General features: G+C 40.2%; 2 protein-coding genes across 5 annotated transcripts in view; both read right to left on the bottom strand.

The window, feature by feature from the left end:
* The window catches only part of arhgef40 (Rho guanine nucleotide exchange factor (GEF) 40), a 41049-nt gene extending 33030 nt beyond the window's left edge, over window positions 1–8019 (bottom strand). For 2 of the 4 annotated variants that reach the window (XM_055058459.1, XM_055058462.1), the window contains exon 1: window positions 7702–7966. In XM_055058459.1, the coding sequence (XP_054914434.1) occupies window positions 7702–7704 (3 nt within the window). In that variant the 5' untranslated portion in view covers window positions 7705–7966. Of the gene's footprint in view, window positions 1–7701 lie in introns of all 4 variants that reach the window. The other 2 variants (XM_055058460.1, XM_055058461.1) reach the window with 2 other exon arrangements.
* A 9146-nt stretch (window positions 8020–17165) lies between these two features.
* Window positions 17166–21075, bottom strand: LOC129378156 (uncharacterized). Its single transcript, XM_055058431.1, has 10 exons — window positions 20828–21075; window positions 20513–20704; window positions 20318–20407; window positions 20030–20159; window positions 19768–19925; window positions 18594–18785; window positions 18405–18497; window positions 18169–18304; window positions 17935–18060; window positions 17166–17818 (listed from the first exon to the last, which is right to left on the bottom strand). The coding sequence occupies exons 1-10, from the start codon at window positions 21047–21049 to the stop codon at window positions 17775–17777; spliced, it is 1383 nt and encodes a 460-aa protein (XP_054914406.1). The 5' UTR covers window positions 21050–21075; the 3' UTR covers window positions 17166–17774.
* Window positions 21076–22627: the final 1552 nt, after the last annotated feature.

The following is a 22627-nucleotide window of genomic DNA, read 5'->3' as shown; positions in this document are numbered from 1 at the left end:
GTGGTCGAAGTTTTTTGTTGTTTTTTGTTGTTTTTTGTTTTTTTTTTTAATGTGGCCACCTCTCGTCCAACCTTTGACTGATAGCTGTTGAGAAAACAGAGCCGCGAGTTCAGGTTCAAGCAAACGTCACGTGCGGCTTCCCGTTGCGCCTGAACAGAAATCCTAAACTCAGGACGAAGGCCGCCGGATAAAAGTCTGAGATTTGTCTCGCGAACGCTGCTTAGACTCCATTTGCTGCCGATAATTAGCCGCCGAGCTGCTCGCATTGGAAAGCAAATGGCAGCAATCAGCAGCGGGCGGGTGCTGGGCCCCAGAGAAGCTGACCGTCAAACTGACGTCAGTGCCGGTGGAGAACAGGGATTGGTTTTCCAGATGCAAATACGATTATTACTGTGGGGTCCTGGTGAGGAAAACTTAAGCAAAACTCCTGTGTGAAACTAGACAATTAATTCTTAACTTGTCAAACCAAATAAGGGGAAAGGGAAAAAAGACTCCCTTCACTCCGCCACTTAAAAAAATATAATAATATAGATAGATTAAAGTTTTTCTTCCAACATGGCCACAAATTTCATTGTGTCTTACTGGGATTTTTTGCTGAACTTTTGGCTTTTTGGGATCAAATTGGATGGAAAACGTCAGTGAATGCAGTCGCACTCTTGACTCATCAACAGGCCATTGAATAAATAAAAAATATTCAGAGGAAAATACTTTGCCACGGTCTGTAGTCAAAATCCTGGTGTAACATAACTGAAATTGTACCTTAAGAGAAATGAATGTCTGCCAACTTTAATCAACTGGAGCAACAGAAAGAAAAATGGGCCACAATTTCTTCACAGCAACGTTAGCGACTAATAGTTTTCCTCAAGAATTTTCCAGTGACATTTTATTTTATTTTTTACCCCCTCGCCGTTACCTTGCATTCCTTTTCCAAATAAATTTGAGTTGTTAGTGTTCACACGCCTGGGCACACGAGTTTCTACCAATGTTTAGACTCAAAAATGTAACTTGTCTGTTCACATGCAACGGTTGCGACGATGGAGGGGGAATAATACTGATCGAAGCTGCTTTTAGCAACGCAGCGACGAGGCGTATCATCAAGTGTGCAACAGCATGTCGCGGATGTAAATGTTAAAACTTCTTGTCATTCATTGTCAAAGCTACTCAAGAACTCAATTTGCTTACAGACATGAAAAGATCCTCGAGTAAAACCTGGTGACAAATCTACTCAAATCAAGACTCATTGCCGTTTTCAAGCAATTATTACCATCAAAGCAATCACCGAAAAAAGTTGACTGTATAGTTAGTGTCTCCAACATCGCCTTATTTAATACTTTTGTGCGGACTGTCTTGCAAATGTATTCATATCCCTTTCATAAGAAAGAAGCGACAGGAAAAAGAACTTCCTCATAAAAATCTGGAAACTTGTTTTGCATTTAGTGACTTAGTGCTTTGAAGAAGCACCTTTCCTTGCCTCTGAAGCTTCAGATCTTTTGGGTTATGTCTCAACCATCTTTGCACTTCTAAAATCTGAAACTGTTACCCAGTCCGCTTTATGAAACCGCATGAGATCGGTCAGAATGGGGAAGCGGCGTCTGCGAAAGTCAAGTTTCGAAAAGCCAAAGGCTTAAATTTTTCGTTCTAGCCGACGTCTCGCAGACAAAAAGTGGAGCAAGCCAGTGAAATGTTTGCTTTCACAAGCTCTCGCCTCCTCAACCTTGGTGATGGGGAAACTGGTTTTGTTGGATTAATATTATTTCAGTATGGTCTGAACTGTGAATACCATGTCCGCTCTTGTAAACGTCAACCTGACGGGAAACATTTTATCGCTTTGTCCCGTTTCTCTCCGCTGCTGTTATTTGTAGCCCATGCGTGTGTGTGTGTGTGTGTGTGTGGTGTGTGGGGGGGGGTGTGTGTGTGTGTGTGTGTGTTGTGTGTGTGCTGCAAAGTGCTCCTACAATTACAAGTTTGCAAGAAGAATAAGAAGAAAGCTTTGAAAAAGCTGTTTTTACTCAAGATTCCATTTTTTATGAGACTGAAGGCGGTTCAAAACCAGTGTTGGAAGAAATCCGCTGAAGCGTCAAACAAACTGGATGTAAGGGATGAAGATAACTGGCAAAACATCAAACCTGCGAGTCAATGTGAGTTGGAGAAGTTTAAAAAAAGAAGCAGCCGCAGACTCGCAAAAAAATAAAAAAATAAAAAAGTTGAGAGAAGCAGACAAATTTTCAGTGAGTGAGAGCTCAGACAGAAAGAAAAGAGGAGGAGGCTGACCAGCGGGGGAGATCGATGGGAAACGAGAGCAGCGGTAACCATGATGGAAACCAGATGTACCAGAAGTACAGGAGGAAGAGCAGCGGAGCTGAGAGGACTTTGCAAAATGTGGAGCTGATAGATGGAGGACGACGAGATTAGAGGACGATTTGTGGGGGGAAAAAATGGGGAAGAAAAAGGGGGAAAAAACAGACAAAGGGAAATGAGGACGAAGAACAGTAAAGCAGTCGAGCCTGACAGTGATTTCCTCTCCTAAATTAGCTTTTGTAATCTAACCTAACCCATAGTGGCTCTTGAAGCCAGACTGCTTGAGGTTACTAACTGGCACAGCCAAGCTGAGATAATAATACTGCCTTGATTTCTTCTGTAGAACAAAAACCATATGGAGTTGGAGGCGATTGTAATGGTTTGGACTGTGAGTCGCTCTTCGTTTGGCCAATGCTTTTGAGCTCACAAAGTCGAACCTCATCTAGTTTGATCAATCCTGCACTCTTGCAATTTTGGTTCACCGGGCACAGCTTTTTTTGGTGTCGAGAGGTCACACTTTTTGAACGTTGACCCGAGCTGACCCTCGTGTGAACAGCTTGAAGGGAGTTATGGTGCGGATATAGCTAGAGAGATAAGTCTCTACGTGTGCCCAATCAGTGAAGTGCTCACATTTGGTGTCTTTTTTATTATTATTAAAAATCCACCTTCTGAAATGAATGAAATACATCTTCAAAACGAGATGCAAAATAGTTTTTTATTTTGACGAAATGAATTTTTTGTCTCGTTATAGTGAGAAACGTTTACTTGGCTACGCCTCTCTCATGACAAGTCGTGATTATGACTCGTGTAAAAAGACAAGACTCTCCTTCTTACCTTGTTTCCTCTAGAAAATATCCAAAAAGAGCAGCAGGTGTTGCTGATTGACTGTTGCGTTGTTTCCTTTTTAAAAAGGAAATGTTTTGGTTCTAATGTGATATAAGCCTTGGTATAACAAGTGTTGTAAATCTCGTTAAAATGAATGTTTTCTCATGATGACATCAATGTGATTCAAATTTCTAAGCCAAAATTTTTAATTAATATATAAAAAGATACAACTATTTTCTTATCACGGTCTCATGTTAAATTTCCTGTTTTTGGTCAGTTAGACTGGCCAAAACTGTTTCAATGTGCTAAATACCAGAATAATAGAATATTTTTTAGTCTAATGTCAGAAAATCTCCCCGTATTTAATAAAAAATCAGTATTATTTTAAAACTCTGGCTTCTTCAAACATTTTGGGTATCCTTCCACAAGCTTTGAACAATAGCTTGCTAAAGCCACCCATTGCTCCAGACAAATTTACTGTCTTTAAGTTTTGAAGTCACTAGCTTACACACAATTTAACACACATTTATGCACTAAAATACTAAATATGGGAGATTTTTAAGTTATATGTATTGGTTTTGGTGTAGGAATGCATAAAAGTGTGTGTATCTATAATTTCTAGGGTGCATGGGTAAATATGCATGTATGTGCAGCTTAGTAAATCTAGGACGCCGAAGACGGGAAAGGTTTTGACACAAGAAACAACATATATGTTGTTATCACAACAACACATATATGTGTCTGTGTACATGTTTATCTGATTGAATTTGGATACGATATTTGCCACCACATCGAAACATTGACTCCATTGTCCTGAAACTACTGTCTTTCCCACTTTGGGGCGCTAGCTCCAAATATAACACTAGTCACTGTGGTCACTTCAGGTTCACCAGACCACAGGAAATGTCTACCCAAAAAAAAAAAAAAAAAAAGATTAGTTTACAATTGCGAGATGTAATGAGATTTTCTACATGGCTTCTTCCTCACTGCGTGGTCTTTCAGCTCATGTCAGGGCAGAATCCGTTTCACTGTGGATAGTGAAACTCTTCACCAGCTTCACAGCATCTTCAGAAGAAACGGAACCCGTCTCCTTCCTGAACAGAACGGCGGTCGGACATTCCCATTATGTTTATGTCTTCAAGCATCTGATTTTTTTTCTCAAATTTTCTGATGATGTCACACATCATCACATCATGATGATGTGTAATATTGAAAGTACTTCAATATTACACCTGTTACAAAGTTCTGAATTGTCTGCGTGATATGTGCTGCTGCCAGGATGTGAACCAATTCCCAGCATTTTGTGACTTGTGACACAAATTGTTGACTCTCTGCTAAATATCTTTTATCAACACAGTCTCACAGGCACAAAGGCGTTGTTTTCCCCTCGGATGCTTCCCACTTGTTGATTTCTTTTGAACGTCACTGTATTCCCATGTGCATTTTCTCTGTTTCCCTCCAACTAAATTCTCCCCCCCTCTCCCTTTTTGCTCTAATTTGCTGATCCTCTACAAACTCCCAGAGGAATCATCTGTTTTTAGCGTTTTACATGCTCCATTTTTTCCAAATTGCTATCTTCGTTGGTTGTTTGGTTACGAGGAGATAAGTCATGTGGAAACATTGGGTTATCGGGGCATTTCCGCCTGTTAATAACGAGGCTAAACGCAAACGCCGAGCTCCAAAAGGATGTCAACAGCCGAAACTTGATAAAATAATCTGTAGCAATGACGTTTCCGACACTGTAGACTATTTTAGTGCGTTGAGAAGATAAAGGATGATGAAGAGGCAGAATAGATGTGGAAAAGATTGGGACTGCCGAGCAGGAATGTACCCATCCTTGCTAGTCCGCATGCACTGCGTTCTGGACAATTGCAGGAAACCCACGCTAGCGCGAGATTCCTGTGACTGACAACACTGATTCTGATCGCGTCTGGCTTGTTATCTGTGGCCAGAGCTGTTTGCTTTAACTTTCATTAGGCCAAATTAGGCGGTCCGCTGGCTGAAATCAGAGGCCAGTACATAACCTCCAGTTACAAAATCTTTCCAGACGGCAGCAATGGAAATACCCTCTGCCACATATTCTTGGCAAAAGAGTGTCAATGTGTGAACGGCAGTACAGCTGCGTGCGTGTGTGTGTGTGTATGCAGAGGAGCTTGCTGGTAAATGTGAACACCTATGTGCACATGAATGCCAGTTTCTGTCATTTGCATGTATAGTGCCACGTAAAAGTATTGCCACTCTGGGAGTCCTTTCACGTTTTGTGACGTTGCGACTTGTACGTTAGACCAAGACAAATTGGTACACCATTGGCTGATTGCTGGAAAAGCATGTGTGGTTCTTACAATGTGAAAAGTGAGACGTGGGGTTTTTGCTCAGAAACTTGGAGTCAGAAGCAACGTGGTCATATTTCCAGCTGATACGCTTCCAGGAAATATCTCCACCAGAGAATATCTGTGTTGTCTTCACACCGTCGGACTTGGCATTATAGTTCGAGCTCAGTCAATTTGGATGAAAACGACCTTTGAATGTCTCGCCACAATTTTTTAATTGAATTTACGTCTGGGCTTTGACTAGGCCACTCTGACATATGCACATAATTTGATCTAAACAATTTCGTTCTATCTCTGGCTGCATGTATAGGGGTTGTTGTCATTTTTTCCCTCACAGTTCTCCTTCATCCACTTTCAGATGACCTCTGACCTGCTGGGTAAAAGAAGCATCCCCAAAGCATAATGCAGCCATTGCCATGTTTCATCATAAGAGCAGGGTGCGCTTTCTTCTTCATTTTCTGTTTCCAAAAGTGAACTTTAAGCGGGATTTCTAATGACTTTCTTTCAGCTTCCGTAAATCTGAGGAGCGAACGGCTTGCATTTGTCTTATTTGTCCTGTCAGCAGATTATCCCACCTGAGCTCTGGCTCTCTGCAGCTCCTCCAGAGGCACCGTTACCTGGCGGACCCCTGATGTCTTGACGGAGCAAAAGCATTTAAAAAGTGGAGCTCCATGTACTAACAAGGTGGCTCTCGGGGGTCAGTGGCGGTATGAGGTAAATGCCTGCCACACCTTTCAGATTTTTATTTTATTTCTTAACATTCTGACTTGCAGTTATTCACTGCTCTCTCTTTTTTTATGATCTATCACAGGGACTCTTAAAACCTTTAAATAAAAATGACACCGAGCCAACTAATGCTTTGAAATACTTATATAACAGGAAATGCTGAGTTTCAGTATTAACTCCTCGATTGTCACTTTGAATTTTCACAACAGATGATTCTTTTTCTTGTCTTTAGATTGGAAAACTTCAAAGTTTTGCGCTTTTCTTTATTTTAAAACCTTAAAGTAGAAATGAAACCATTTTTAAAAAAAAGAAAACGAAACCAACATCCCTACTGTAGATACTGTAGATATATTCATCTTCTTTTTTTAAAAATTTTATTTAAATTTTTTATTTTTTTTTTAATTTGACCTTAACTTTTGTAGCTCTGAAACGGGTTTCATTTAACTGGAAACAGATTGACGTTTGAGGTCAAACTGCGACTGTTTCTCCAGTCCTGGGCAGCGATGGAGGGGGAATAAACTACGGAGCACATGTTCTTCCCTCTGCTCAGACCATGCCATCCCTTGTTCCCTTTCCCTCCGCCCCTCTCTATTTCTCTTTGCTCCAGTGTGGAAAATGCGGCATCACCGAAACCACCGTTGCAACCGTCCAAGACTCCAAAAATAATTAAAAAAAAGAAAAGAAAAAGCAACCCTGCCCTGCCGGTTTTATTCTTCCCTCTCCTCCCTCTCTTTCTGATTTTGTTTCTCTTCCATCTCCATGCCAAATGGCTCCACCCAGCACGGCATACAGAAGCCTGAACAAGAGCTCAGTGCTTGTGTCGCTTCTCTCTTTCTCTTTTTTTCTCTCTCTCTCTCGGATTCCTTCTCTTTTCATATGTGCATGCATGATTCTGCCATCACCCGTCTAAGTGGGTGGAGGGGGGAATGTGAGCATGATCCCAGTGGATGCAGCAGAGAGCGCTCGTTTGCGCCCCTGTGCGAGTTAAGCCACAAAACGTCTCCGACGTCACGCGACTGAAATCGTGTCATAATTTACAGCCTGTGGGAATTTGTCGTCCCGTGAGCTCAGGGTTGGATCTGCTTAAATAATGCAGCCCTTGCCTGACATGCGGCTGAAAAAAAAGGAGAAACGGTGTTGGAAGATTTTTACCTTTCCCGCTGTTAATGCTAAAAACTTCAGCGTATTGCAGTAGAAATTTCCCCAAATCTGGACTTTGCTTAGTGGAGAACTCATATATGCATGCCACACCTTTCAGATTTATATTTTAAAAAAACATGTGTGGTTTTGCCTTTTGTTTTACCTTTTTTCCTTCTGTTTTGTGCTGGTTTATTGCAAAAATCTGAATTAATTAGATTTTTGTAATAGAGTGAGTGTTTTAGAGTCATTTTTAGAGTGAATGTGGAAGATTTCAATCCCTATATTTAAGGCAGTTGTAATTACTTTACATGACTACAACAAGAAAAAACAAAGGGGAACTCGTGTCTCCACGCAGAGACGCTCATAAAACTCGGGGACTTACCATGACTTCAGTCAGGAATTCCTACATAGTCCTCAGCTCCTTTTTCTGGCTCCGCTTCCTCTCCGCATTCTCCACCAAACTTTCTCCTCTCGCTCATCATCCGCCTCTCATCGCCTCTCCTCCATCAGATGCTTTTCCAGCTTGAAATGCCTCCCCTTCTTTAAAAAGACAAAAAAAAAAGTGGGTGGGAAATGTAAATAAATAAAGGTTTTCAGCATGTGAAGAGAAAAAAGTTACATGTCCTCGTCTCTGTTGTCCTCCACGGTCTGCGCTGGATTTCCCAGAGTGGGAATGTCCAGGCTGCATTTTCAATTCCCCCTCCCCTCTCCTCTTCTCTCCGACTGCCCCGGCGGTTACACCCCACACCACCTCCCAGCCCTTCTGCCCCCACCCCGCCTCCTCTCACCTAACAGAAGCACCACAGTCTGTCTCCACTCTCAAACTTTCCACTTTTTTCCCTCCCTCCTCACTAACTTTAATGAATAGACAATGAAAACCCCACCCAGCCTGAGACTCCAAAGAAAAGAAACCTCCAGTGTTTTATCATCACGCTCTGTTGATGTGATTGCGTGCTCTTTCCCCGTATCCGGAGGATGTAATTAGGTTTCAAAAGGAGCGTATTTCTGCACATTTATTCGTACTTTTTTTGATGCTCCAGCTCCAAACTTCGCGACCAAACCTTCTTCTAACGTAAGCTGTCATACCCAGGAAATACTACATACACTCTAAAGGAAAACCAAGAGCTATAGCCATGTTTAACACTTTTTAAAAAATGGGAATTTTGGCGGTTCAGGAGAACTGCGACTTTCCACGTCATTGTAAACGTCCAACACCTCATTTGTTGAAATTCATTTTTTTCTTTTCAAACTCGCTTCTTGCCTTTCAGTCGTCTCAGTTGTTGTCTTGAAAGGAAGATTAGATGTTCCAAGGGCCCAGTCAAATTCCGGTCCTAAACTTGTGTTAAATGTGCATTTAAAACACTTTTAAAATGTGTTTTAAATGCATGTCTGCAAACGCCAATAAACTGAAAGAATGTGGTAAAAACAAACAAAACAAAATAAAAGATTTAAAAGGGAAAGTTTCTTTTTGTTTTTGCTTTTTTTCTTTCTTTTTTTTTTTAGAGCAAAAAGTCCAGGCATTCAGCTCCCCCTAGAGTCTGTCAGTGCACATCCCTGACCTGATACAATGTTGATTAATTTCACTGAACTCCACAGCATTCTGGGGGATGTAGGCAGATGCTAAAAGGTGTGCGGAGGCCACAATGGTGGAGAAATATTAGGCTGGGAGGCCAATTAGCTCATCGGATTTTCTAGTATCCATTTTGAGTTTTGGAAAATCAAGAAAATTGTCATGAGAAATGCAGACGATCAGTTATGAAATCTCAACCGTCCGCCGACAGTGAGGAGGTCCAGAGAATGTGTATACACACTGCGCCTGAGTATGTAGGAGCAGTTCCAGGTTTTGCCTCCATGGTCCCGTAATTATTTAACAATTATTTTCATAAAAAGCTTAGAGTGGAGTGAAAGAGGGTTTGAAGTCGTGGATAAAAGAGGAATTGTCCCAATTTAATCATGTGTCGCTCTGAGTTTATGCTTATATGCGCAACTTGTTGCAGTCCACGGTTCTGTTTCTGATTTGATGGTTGCTTGAGTGCGCTGACTCAGCTTCACATGCTCCCTTTTCTTCCTCCCAGATTGTTTGTGGCTTTTGGTGTCGGAGTTCCAGCACTGTCAAGTTCATATGTCAAGTGTGTGGTTTTTTTTTCTTCCCTCGTTTGTTTGTTTCATCAACTCAGTCTATGAGCCTCTGCTCAATCGAGTTCATGTATCCGGTGGCCGTCTGTTTCCATCCCACTTGGAAGTGGTGGATTTTGTCTTTCTGCCTGCTTCTTCCTCTCTAATCAGCCCTGGCAGCAACCCTTCACCACTATTGCCAAAACTTGACTTGCCATCATTTTCTTTCTCGTCAGTTTTTCCCCTCACCGTTACCTCTACTCCTCCTTTGCGATAATCAACTGCCAAATTTCCTCTACGAGCTGACAATCACTCTTCATGCTCCAGAGAGTCTCGGTCTGAGTCAATGGAGCGAAAGCAAAGTACCTGCTGCTCGTTGTTTAGTAGTCACTGTTTGTCTCCTTAGAATTTTGTTGCAGAGATAAGATAAAGCACTGACTTCTTATTCATGAAAAAGTCATTCCATAATAAACTTTGGGAACCTTCCAGGTTGTTGGGTCCAGTAAGAAGCAAAGCGTGCAGAAATATTCTCCAAACGCCCTGCGGCTGTAATGGAGAGAAAGGCGGCTCTATAACGAGAATGTTTTATTAGCTTTGTCTTATTTTCATCTGTGATAAGTAGATTTAAAGCACACAAACTTAGAATTTTGCTATTTCAGACAGCTCACAGTTCAACAGTTCGGCCAGAAAATTTATTTTCACCGACTCTATCCGGCCCAGTCTGACTCATCATCATCTATGTTATGAAAAATAATGTGCAACAAGCGGAGGAGTTGAAGTGTCTTGTTCACAAGTGGCTGAAAGAAGTGGCTGAAATGACTTTCCTCCAGATGGGGACTTGACTCACCCTTAGAGATGAGGGGTGGAGCTACAGTTTGTCATCTGGGAGCAACTCAAAAGTAGAACCACTAGTTGGTTCGGATAGCTGATCAGGATGTCCATTGGTGGTTTTCTGGGCCCGTCCCAATGGGAGGACACCCTGAGGAAGACCCAAAACCTGCTGGGGGACCATAGATCTTGTCTTGTGCAGGAATGTCTCCGGAATAAGCTGGAAGATGGCGCTGCGGAGAGGAACGTTTGGGCTTCCCTTCTGAAACTGTTGTCTCTGTGATGCGATCTCAGATAAATGGAAGACGGGTGAATGTATCGGTGTACGGATGGATGGATGAATAGACAGTAGTTTCAGTCTTTAGAAGTGTTACTTCAATTAAAGGTCAATGTTTCCTTGTAATTGAGAAACTCCTTTTATGATTTTTATTTGTTAAACTTCAAAGAGCACCGTTTGTTACAATTTCAATTTTTACAATTAGACATGTTCTACACTAGTGGTGGACATAATAATAATAATAATAATAATAATAGTTGTAATATTAAAAGAATAATTCAGTGTTTCTGTCTTGATAGCTGAGCAGAGTCGAAGAGCACACTGTTCTTTTACCTCGAACTCTTGAGCTACGCTGTAACGCCATCAGTGTTTCTGGTAAGCTGTAGCTAAAGGTTCAGCCCAGACACATCCGACTCAAAGAAGCTGCAGAATAACAACACTTTTTGTGAGGAATAGTGGCAGATAAATCAATTCTATTTTTATATAAACCATATGTTTCCCCTTCTAATGCCTCCCTGGGCAACTGCCCACATGGGGCCATATCCAAAACCACCGATCTGCAGTATCTATCCCCTCGGTGGACATTGAATAGTTTATAACTCTGGTCAAATCTTTTTATATTTAGGTTAGCTTACTCTTTTCAACAAAGTGTTATATCGGTTTCAGGTCCTTCGTGATACTTCCTTTATACCAACTCACTGAAGCTTCTGCGAAACAATATGAGTGATCTATAAACCTCTCCACTATAAAGCATTGATGTGTGGATAATGGCAAACATCCATGTAGCTCCAGAGCTTTTGTCAGAGTTGTTTTTCTAAATAGGAGACCTACCAATGGGTAAAGTAGCTGAGTCTGCACGGTCTCAGATGTTTGACCCACACATGCACCCAGGAGACCACGAGGGGCCCATGTCAAACCACGGATTCCCTTTAGAGCTCTGTTTGTGTTCAGCAACATCCAAAGCCACCACCTCTGTTCAAACGGACTCAGACCAACCGGCTTCTGGGTTTATTTCAACACCTAAAGATGTTTTACGCTTTAGCAGCGAGAGAGAGAGAGAGAAAACTCAAACTCATTACTCAGTCATAGTTAAACAGTGAGCCCATTGTTCTCACTCAGTTAAGCAGAGGGGTGAAACATCTGCAGAAAGCAGATAGACTTCAGGTTACGTACGAGATATTTTAAAGCTCTCGGATAATTTTAGCAGGCTGTAAATGTTGCAAAGAGCACCATTGCAAACCGTTTCAGCACGAACTGTTCTGAACTGGGTTCCCCTTCCTCTGACGAGCGCCTCCGAAATGTAATGTTAGACAAGTATTGTTTCCACTGTTCACACTAATGTTGATTCAGATTCAGCTTTATTCAGGTCCCGAATGGGCAACTGAAAACAGTACAAACATAATTAATCCTGTTTTATAGTAACACCAACCTGTCCTGTTATAAAAAAAAAATAAGTCCCTCATCCCCCTTGGTCATCACTGATAATATAATTTAATTGATGACATTTGTACTGATTAATACACTTTAATTGATCGCATTTGTGTCCTGCTCTGGACTTCATAGCAAAACACAGCACTGATAAAATTATTTAAAAAATCAATCTAAAACAGGTTTTGAAGGGTTGCACAAAGTATTTTTCCAGTTTTTCTTGTTTACGTTTATATATCCCGAACGTTAAAGTATGTATAAGTTACTGGTTTTTGCTATGAAGTCATTAAAGTAACAACTTAATAATGAGACATGGTCTCATTATTGAGCTTTTTGTCAATGGAGAAATAAATTGGCTGAGTGTGATATCATTGTTGTGGCTGCTTAAAAACAATATTTGAAAATGTGATGTGTTCGTAGCGCTTGTCATTGACATGGCCACGGTTCTCATCCTAAATTCGTTCAGGCTGGAGTAGAGAACAAATGCAACCATCCATCCAAGGCCCATGGCCAAACCAACAGCGTCCTGGATGTGTAAACAACCCAAAATTAAAAAGTGTAAAGCCTACAAACGTTAAGATACTTCTAACTTTTTTTCTGGCACACCCCACTGGTGGGAGACCGCGGGGAAGACCTTTAACGGAAAGTGTTCACCACTTTCCCCTATACCAGTCAAAACCATACAAAGCAGCAAACGCAGCATTTGGTACACTGCAGACATTATTTATTCAGTCCTCACCACTCCCTGAGAGATGAATAAACGTTATATGACGCTAATAATTACCGACTAGCCTTTTAAACAAGTTATCTAAACTAGCCTTTACAGGTTGGATGAGTTAACCTCTTAATCTGAGCTCTGAGGATAATCAAGACAGCAAACACATCGTTATCTAGGTGATATTAAGATTTATGTTTACAGAAAGTTTAAACTTTTTTAGACAGTAGAAGAGTTTTCAGTGAGAATGTGCATCATAACAAATGTGTAGCTCTGAAATGAGCCTCTCTTTTGGTTCATCAGTAACTTGATCTTTAATTAATCAACTTTGTGCTTTGGCTCCTGAAAGGGGGAAACGTTTCAAGTTTATCTCCTTCTTTTTGAAAGACAGACAACGCCCTCTAGTGTCTGGCGAGCTGAATGTCAATCACCAGGAAATCCCAGGAACAATGACAGCCTAATATCCATCCACTGAATTAAATAAATTAAAACTTGCAAATATGTGTTGGAACTCGTGGCAGTTATAATTATAAAATTTACAAAATGCTGAATGAAATTCAAAACTATGGAAACTATGGATTGTGAAAGTGAACGTTTTGAATTTGTCCACAAATCCAGAGCATGGTCTGCGGCCTTTACAGACCAAAAAAGCCAATTTGTCCTCGATCCAGCTAAATAAAGCCTCTTGAGCCACGAATATCCCACAACATTAAAAAACCAAAAAGGACGACTTATGATTTTCGATAAATATCTCCTGCAGATCATCTGGACAACTGTTTCACTTGCATATTTAGGCTTTAAAATAAAAAATAAAAAAACATACACCTTTCTCAAAAAAATAATGGCTACATTTTCTTTTATGGGACATTTGCACCTAGTTTCCACTCATGTAACATGAAAAGTAGATTTAAATAAAAATGGGTGGTATTTTAAGTGTCACTGTTGTGGAAATTAAATAGAATTCATGAAAAAAGACAAAACTGAAAGATTGCTAAAGCTTGAATTTTTTTCATGTCTATTTTAAAAACCTCTGTGAATTCTTAAAAATCTTTTTTAAAATTATTTTTAGTCTCAGTTTTTAAAAGCCATTGTGGGAGGCCCAAAGATATGGGTTGCAACATGAACACAACGTTTATTTTAAGTTCAATGGGTAGATTAGAGCGATGCTGTTTTGCATTTTTGCTATTGTTTTGCGACAGAATGTGGACCACCTGAAGGCTTCCTCTGTTGGTGACGTTACAACAATGGCCTGTGGTACATAGTCAAACCAAAACTGAAGCTGTGTGGTCACATGCTTCATGTATGTATCATCGGGTAGAGCACAAAGGAGGCAGCATAAGGCTGTGGGGTGTTTCTGTTCTTTCATTGGCACTCCCTAAAAATATTTGTGGTCGTGGTATAAGTGAAATGTGGCTGAGTGGATCCGAATATGAAACTGATTTTTGTGCTATTTTTTCTTATTTAAAAGACATACAGAAAAAAAACCATAGCATCCTTTTCCTTCCGTGTCAATGACTCCGATTTTCTGTCATATTCAAATTAAAATGTGCTGGTTGTTTCATAACAAGGTGAAAAAGCAAAAATAATACACTGTTCAAAAGTAGCAAATACTTTTGCAAGCTAATGTTTAAACAATGCTGTTAATTTACTGATGTTAGGTTTTTGAAAGTATCCACTTTTAATTTCACTTTCCCTCCTTTTAAAGTAAACAAGCCGTTCCATTCAAATAGTATTTTTCCTCCTGTGTTCAACTCCTTCAAAACTCTTCTTGTGATTAACAACATACACGTTTGACATATTCATAACGTTGATTGAAATCAAACAAGTGTGTCATACGGATTATTACGCTAATCCAAGAAAAGAGTTTAATTACAGTCTGGAGAATCCAAATACAATGTGAAATTGACCGGCTAGATGGTGTCATTTGACTCTTACTTGTATTCACAACAAATAATTCTTCTTCTTAATATAATTCTTACTCTTTGTCTCCGTATTATTTATTTATTTTGTTGCTGTTTTTGTCCCTGTTTAGCTTGGATGTGGATAATAACTTGACTCTGGCCACACCCGCTGAAAAGAAATCGGGCCTGAAGGACGAGTAGGACCAGGTTAAGTCGTTACTGAGCCACGCCCTCGGTCTCTGGGAGCTCACCGTCCCGATTTATGCAACACTCGAGTCACTCCTGCAACGGTCATCTTTATTAATCGCTTGTCAAAGACTCATGGTTGCGCCGCACCCAGAGCAACGTTTTGTTCCGTTTTCGGCAGTCGCGCATCGTCACTCTCGCAGTGCCTCCTCCTCATTGTCCGCCTCCCGTTGTGACACTTGTGCTGATAAGTAAAATATAACGTGTCAGAGATAAACTACAAGTAGAAATTGTTGAGATTGACATTGTTTATGAATTGTTGCCTTTAGTTTACCTTTTGGGTTATCCTTCATCTTTTACATTTCTCGCACAAAGTGTGTTGGGTTTTATAATGAATGAGCTGCATTTTGCCTGTAAACAGATTAGAGAATTAGGGAGAAAACTGATCAGCAGACTAACAAGGCCTGGGGTAGACTGAACTCTCTCGTTGTATTAAAGAACATCTGGTTTGATTTTGCGTTTAGCTCAAAATCAAACCAGCGAGAGAGTTCAGTCTACTCCGGGCCTTGTTAGTCGTTCACTTTCCGATAACTTTCCACCCAGTGTCATAAGGTCGATCAGCCGTGACTCATATCCTGCAGTCTGATCCTACAACAATAACTGCAGACAGGGAAGCTGATTGATTTCGAAAACGAGGACAATGCGCCTTTTCCAGCAGGTGTCTGAGACCGAGGCCACAGTGGAGGAACTGCTTGTGGGGGAAACAGAAAGAACAACTTCTGTGCGTGGAATGGCTTATGGGGAATGTTGCTCACAATTGTTTGGTTGTACAAACTGGAAAATGTCAATATTTCATATTTGAAAATTCGATGAGGTGGAGTGCTGAGGGATTGACTTCGTTGCCTCCAACCTCATACGCGCAAGGATAAATTGTCCAAATATATGTGGAGCTATGTAATTTCTAGCAAAAACAGTTCAACTGGAGTGACTGAAACATCTACTGGAGGTTCAATTCAGCTCAGACTCCTCATCGTCTGCCTCTAAGCAAACAGGCCTCGGCACCCTCTGTGGTCCCAAGAACTGCTGCCGAACCGTCACACCTCAGATCTTTCATCTTCCACCTGGGCTCTGGTTTGTCTTACTGCTTTCAAAACGTTGCGAACCAAATCAGAAGATGCTGGTGCTGAGGCATTCCACGTACGGAAAACCTGGAGAAAATACCCCAGGTTGAGAGTCACATACACAAGGGGACCTTGCCGCCAAAGCTGCTTTACCAATACATAGCCACAAATAAGGCCTAAAAAGAGAAAATAGCTTCTTTTGCTATGTCATCACAAGGCATTGTGTGTCAAATCTTGAAGAAACGAATGGATTATATTTCGTAACAGGATGAAATGTGGAAGAAAGTGACACGCTGCCGATGCTTTCCAAACGCATCCTGGAGGCAGACCAGTCATCTTACATGTTAAAATACAAATTCTGGTTCCGTGGACGACTGGAAAAGTGCTAACTTTGCACCAGTAACAGGCAATGGCTGCTGTGGTACTGTGCACACTCCTCAGTCACTTTCGCGGCCTTCTTCCCCGGATCACATAACAACACCCTCTCTTTCACATTCATCTCCCGCAGATTCATACTAACAGCTCAGGCCGGAGCAACCAGTTGAACAGGCAAGTCTTCCCAGACTTACAGAAAGAACTTTGTTTCCTTTTGGTTGGCCTCAGTTATGTGTAATTATTCACTTTTGAAAGAGGCTTTTCTTGCTAAGTCACTTCAGTTGACAGGTGATAATTACAGGCTACAAACAAGATAAACTAAAGAGAGGCCGAAGTGCCACTGAAGCGGTGTGACAGAGCCGCAATTAAAGAATAATTACTGAATTACTTGCACACAATAACTAAAGAGTTAGTTATTGTGAGACATTTGTAGACAAATAAACAAACCAGAGGAAAACCTACCACTGATCAGTTTTTGTCAAAGATGTGGACTTTGTGGATTTGTCTTTGCCCTTAGTAACTTTCACATGAGTGACTGGAAAAGTTTACTGCAGGTCAGTCGCACACATAATGCCGCTTTCTTTTGCTTTGGTCTGCGGTGTATCATTCATGTTCAGTGAATCAGTAGCTGTACACAAAAACCCATAAATTAGAGCTGCATGACTTAAAAAATAAGCAAATCAATAATTGCTAATGCATAACTGAAAATGGCAATGAAGATGTCAGCTAATCTTCTTAAGTTTTTTTGAGAAACATGAGGAAACATAAGGGTGTTTTCTCTACTGATAGTCCAGTAGACTTCATTTTACTGTTGGCCAAAAGAGGTCTAGGACTTTTGTCTCGTCTTTTAAAATCCAAAATTTGCAGAAACAAACAAACAAACAAAAAAAGACAAGACAGTTTGGATGAAAATATATTTATTCAACTACGGAAGAAATAAAAAAGTCTGGTAATCTTAGCATGGGTCTAAATTATGAACTCACCGATTTATGGAATATGATGCTGTGTTTGTTTTACACGTAACGAGCCTACATCAGCCAGTGAAGGCTTCATAGTTTAAACACCTGTATGTCCTTAATAACATAACATATATCATCACAACAAACACCGTACTTTGATGGCATCGGTTTCAGCAATGCTGCAAGAATACATGTTGGAAAACAGTTTGCAACAGCTTTTTTTCAATGAAACAATAATTAAAAAAGAAATAAAACACCTTTTTGACATAAACCACAAGGCTTTGCAATGTAGCCAGACCTCAAAACCCCAGGCCTGTTACATAAATCAAAATCAAATCAAATCAAAGTTGGCTTATACTGATTAAGAGAAAAAAAACATCATTACTTTTCTTGAAACTCTTTAAAAGTATAGTCATACTCCAGTGATCTAAAGTCTTGCACTCAAGTAAGAACTTTAAATTTTAAATAAACATAAAACGGTCAAATCTAGTCATTTTTCTTTAGCTGCAGAAATCACAAGTCACTAGAAAATGTATGAACGTTGGTTTCTTCACATTGCTGTGAACGCCAGCATACACACGGTGACCAGCAGAGCTACAAGGGAGGGGAGGAGAAAACAAGGCAAATAAATTACTTTAAATAATAATAATAATTTTAAAAAATCAAAAACAAAAACAAAAAAAACTCAATAAAAATCTTGTTTAGCTTACCAGGCAAGAAAGAAGGAGCGTAATTGGGAGCATTGTTCAGCAGGTTGATGATGGTAGCGGTCGGATCCGACAAGTTTACACGATTTGTCAATATTCGGAAATTTGCTTTTCCCAGCCCTGAATTAGCTGACAGGAAAAGGAAAATAAAGTAACATTAATTTGAGTATAAATTATGGGTTTTTCTTCTCGTTAGCTCTAGATAACAAATCATGAGACCTTAAAGTGACAACTTACCGGCGTCAAAAGTTCCAGTTGAAACTGACAAAGCATAATCTGCTGCTCGGACAGTTGTGTCTGGTAGATCAGCTGTAAACCTGCACTGGATTTTGCTGCCGTCGACTGTGCCCTGCTCATTGCTCGAGTTCTGCGACTGAAGAGAGAAACCGATTGATTATTTCAATGTTCAGGGAGAACGTGGGCTAAACAGTGGACGCCCACCCATTTACCATTCCAGTGTAAGCTTAACTTACTTTGAGTTTTATCTCCAGGTTTTCAATGGTGCCGGTGAAGAATGTGACGTTGCCATTGTTGTTTGCGCAAATGTAAGCTGTGTGAGTGCCATTCTGCGGATATAAGAAACGTGATCAGTTTCATCGATTTAGACCACACTGCCCGTCAGTCTGAAAACGTTCAAATCTATACATTTACATATGAAATACCTGAGTTACACCAGTTGAGAGTCCAGCAGCAACATAGCCGTCTGACTGTCCTGAGAGCTCAAAGTTGTATGTTTGGCCATTTTGTTGCTTGACAGAAAGGAAATAGCAGCTACCTCCCACAGCGGGATTGCACTCTTTGGGTTCGGCTGCACAGAGCTTTGTGGAGCCACATGATTGCCGGGTTATATTTGTCTGCAACAGGGAAGGCAAATAATTAAAATCTTGTACTTCAAGACAAACCACCATGAAAGAGGAAAGCTGCATTATTCTTAAAGTTATATGGGGGGAAACATTACGACACTGTGTAAACCTTTGCTTTTCTCTATAGGGAGATATGTCTCCCATTATCCTTAAAGATATAGATATTTAACTATTTCTGGTGTTTGGTACTGTTGTCTTCAATTGCAGGGAATTTAAAATGCAATTTAGTCCTCAAAATGGACAAGTTTAGGATGTCTCAAGAATCTTAAAATGTTCTCACAGATCCTATAATAGCGAAGTTTCCCCACAGAAAACTTGCTAAGGCCGGTTGATTTGGTGCCAGGGCAGTCGTTCATCCAGAGGCCCGTCGTGTTTTTAAGTTAAATTTTTTTTAAAGTTGACAGAAAATTTGAAAAAAAAAAAACCCACAAATGAACTTGATAATTATGTGTTATTGAAAGTTTGGATGATTAATACCTGAACACCAATAATAAAGTCTTAAATAATGCTAACATTTTAAATAGATAAGCTAATGCTTAGCCTGCACAGGTTTTACAGCATCTGTCAGAGTTGCTGTAAAACCCGGTGGCCCGCCAGGCTTACAATACCCTGGGGGAAACCCTGAAAAGCCTCGTGCAACTGCTGACAAGAATGCATAGGCTTGTACAATTAGAAAGAAACAACATTAAGTTTAGCTTCAATGGAAGGTGTGCTAGGATGAAACCTTGAACCCCTGGGGGAGAAAATATGAATGCCAGGCCAGGTCTGAAACCAAAATACTTGGATGTAAGAACACAGGACATGTTCGGTATGGAAGGGGCAATTGCCATGTTTTGGGACAAGTTCACCGTTTTAGAAGCCACTGTCAATTCTAGTATATTTCTGTGTATGCTTGCGGAAACTGAGCTTTTCTTTCTTTTTCTCAACAGTTCTCTTTTCCATTTGGCAATAATTGTACACGTGCCTCCCTTACCGAAAGTTGGGGGATGCTAACCCCTGTGGTTGCATTGTTTCCGGTTGGTGGTGGGGTTGTTGTGCTGGTAATCTCGTTGGTTACATTGAGAGTAGAGTTTGCCAGATCTACCGAGGTGACCCTTATAACAGTTTTGGGAAGACCCAGGCTCTCATTAGCTGAAATTAGAGAAAGCACATCGTTTTTAATTAAATGCAGTCATTTTCTGCTCTTGTTAAAGTGTTGCATTTTCTTGCGAAGTCACTGTGAGATGGTAGCTTACTGTCATTATACGCTCCTGTGGAAACTGCAAGGCCAAGGGTTACTCGAGCTCTTGGTTGTGGAACTGTGGCAACGAAACTGCACTGAATTGTTCTGCCATTGATTTTGCCCTTCACTGAGGTCACATTGAGCTGTGGAGCAGAAAGTACAGCAGAAGTTTTAGAACGTTAAGCAGACGTGATTTTGCAGACAAAAGAAGCCAAAAAGCTATTAAACATGTTACATAACTGAAATTGACCTTTGATGGTTTGTTATCAACATGACCTTGTGAGTTAACTGTAAAACTCACCGTTGAAATGTTCAGAACACCATTGGTGAGGATCGTACTAAAGAACTTGACTTTACCCTTGCTATTTGCACAAACATAAGTGGGATCTCCCTGCAGGAGGAAATTGGGTAAAGTTGGGTCAGAACCAAATTTACAGAAATACAAAGTATAGCTTTAGTCCTTTTATCTTCCAGTGAGTTGATGACGTTAAATTACCTCTCCAACGCCACCTGTCAGAGTTGCTGCAATGTATCCGTCTGATTCTCCTGAGAGACCGAAGTTAAAGTTTCCATCATTTTGCAGGTTGGCAGCGAGGAAGAAGCAAGATCCTGGTACAGAGGGTTCGCAATTAGAGGGCTCAGATACACACAGCTGCTTGGATCCACACTCAGCTTTAGTGATGTTGCTCTGTAAAAGACATTAGAGCCATCACAGTGGATAGAATGAGTTACAGTTCAACCATTAACAAAAATATCTACAATGGTCCACTCTATTCTTTTGGACTGTTTTTTTCTTATCTTTTTCACTTACCTCAAGGGTTACCACTGTGTTGTTTGGGACCAATTGTGTTGATGCTGTCATTGATACATTCATCATTGGTGTTGTCATCGTGCTGTTGGCTGAGGTTATTGACATATTGGTGGGATGTGTCGTTGTGTTTTGTGCTGTTGTCACATTGGTTTCAGCATAAGTGCCCCCGAATCTCCCAGACAGCATCACCAACAGAACACAGCAGGTAAGTCTTTTATACATGCCTGCGGAAAATACAAAATAGACAGAATCATTCCTGAGGGAAAATTTTTATACACTTAGAAATGAGAACATGACTTTGAGAGTTTTTAATTCACCCAAACTTCCTCCAGGATATTATGAATATTTACTGTTAATTTAAAACTTACTTAAATATTTGTCTGTATCCAAATCAATATTTGATAGAGACTGGATGGACTATCTGCACACTTAGACGTAAGACACATGTACAGGAGAGCTTGGAAAACAGAATAGTGTCCAGACAATGTTCTGGACACAGCGTCCATTGACAGTGTCAATGGTCAGAAACCAGTCAATGCATGTCCAATGTGCTTTTTATGATTTAACATACCATTATGTGTTCTGTAGTTAGACTGTTTCAAATGCAGTTCTGTAGTCAGGTGTTCCTACGACAGTTTACGACATTGCCGTGGAGAGAAGGTTGCGTAGGGAATTGTGAAACTAATCACAACAGAGACTTTATAAAACATTCTGACTTTAACCAGATTTCTTTAAAATCAGGAATGCGCTATAAGATTACTAGTCCTGTAAACAATCCTGATGCCATGGCTTCATTAGACACCGTCTGAGTTAATTGGAGGCAATGCGGTTCATTTATTTTAGGCATAACTCAAAACAAATACTTCCTTATGTGACATGCGTTTCCCACAACGGATGCTTCCACTTTTTTTATTCAGTTAAAAAATTATGGTTTCAAGTTGCGAACCACGCAATACTAAGTACTGTTGCTTGGCAAATTAACACAATAAAAGTGTTAATCAGGTTCTTTCAATTACTAAATAGTGAAGCAAGGAAACCAGTGTGTCTCCTTCCATTACTCCTCAGTCTAGTAAAGGGACTGTAGGCTAACGTGGCTAATGCTAACACAGGCAAACTGCCTGTGTAATTTATCGCCAGACTGAAGCTGAGAATCGGGGCAAAGAAAAGGAGAAAACCGTAGCTGATCACTGCTTGAAATAATAGTGAAATAAGAGTTTTGTACGTTATGTTAGATGAAATTAAATGACAATTTCTTTTGAACATGGACACATATTAACTGACATAATTAAATATAGACAGCCATATTCAAAAATTTAAAGTACATGATTTGGATACACATGTTGGTCATTTTGAAAGTACTTCTTGAAAATAAGCTTTGAGCAGAGATTTATAAATAATTTTGCTTAAGTCTGTATTAATGTGTTAAGCAATGTTGTTTTGTTCATCTGGTGTAATATTCTTATCTTAAATATTTTATTTGTAATAGATGTAATATTACAATAATTAACAAACAAAAAAAAGGCTTAGAAATGTCAATTAATCTATACTGAGTTTCACTTAGTCCTGAAAAAAAAGAGGACTGATAAACTGACTGAATTGTTTGGATGGATCAGCGTCCAAGGGTTAAAGGGCAAGTGCATCGTCTAGTAATTTAATTCACTCCTAAGAGACGCCTGTAAGATAACATGGATGGGATGATATCCCAGGCCAAGTTTAAATCTGTCCCGTTGTCCCGGATAGCATGTAAAAATTCAACAGAAGTGGAAACTGTTCGAAGAAATGCAGAGTTCAAAACAGAAT

Source organism: Poeciliopsis prolifica, unplaced genomic scaffold (assembly GCF_027474105.1).
Source record: "Poeciliopsis prolifica strain line A6 unplaced genomic scaffold, Auburn_PproV2 SCAFFOLD051, whole genome shotgun sequence".
Taxonomy (NCBI): Eukaryota; Metazoa; Chordata; class Actinopteri; order Cyprinodontiformes; family Poeciliidae; genus Poeciliopsis; species Poeciliopsis prolifica.
Note: the sequence above shows the minus strand (reverse complement) of the source record. Positions and strands in the feature narration are given on the sequence as shown.

Bases quoted from the DNA above. Each gene is read 5' to 3' on its own strand.
- LOC129378156 (XM_055058431.1), bottom strand. From the start codon at position 21,049: ATGTATAAAAGACTTACCTGCTGTGTTCTGTTGGTGATGCTGTCTGGG. The intron at 20,408-20,512 runs GTAATTTAACGT...TTCCTCCTGCAG, and splicing joins TGACAGGTGGCGTTGGAGAG to GGAGATCCCACTTATGTTTG. The intron at 18,786-19,767 runs GTAAGGGAGGCA...TCCCTGTTGCAG, and splicing joins TTAGCATCCCCCAACTTTCG to ACAAATATAACCCGGCAATC.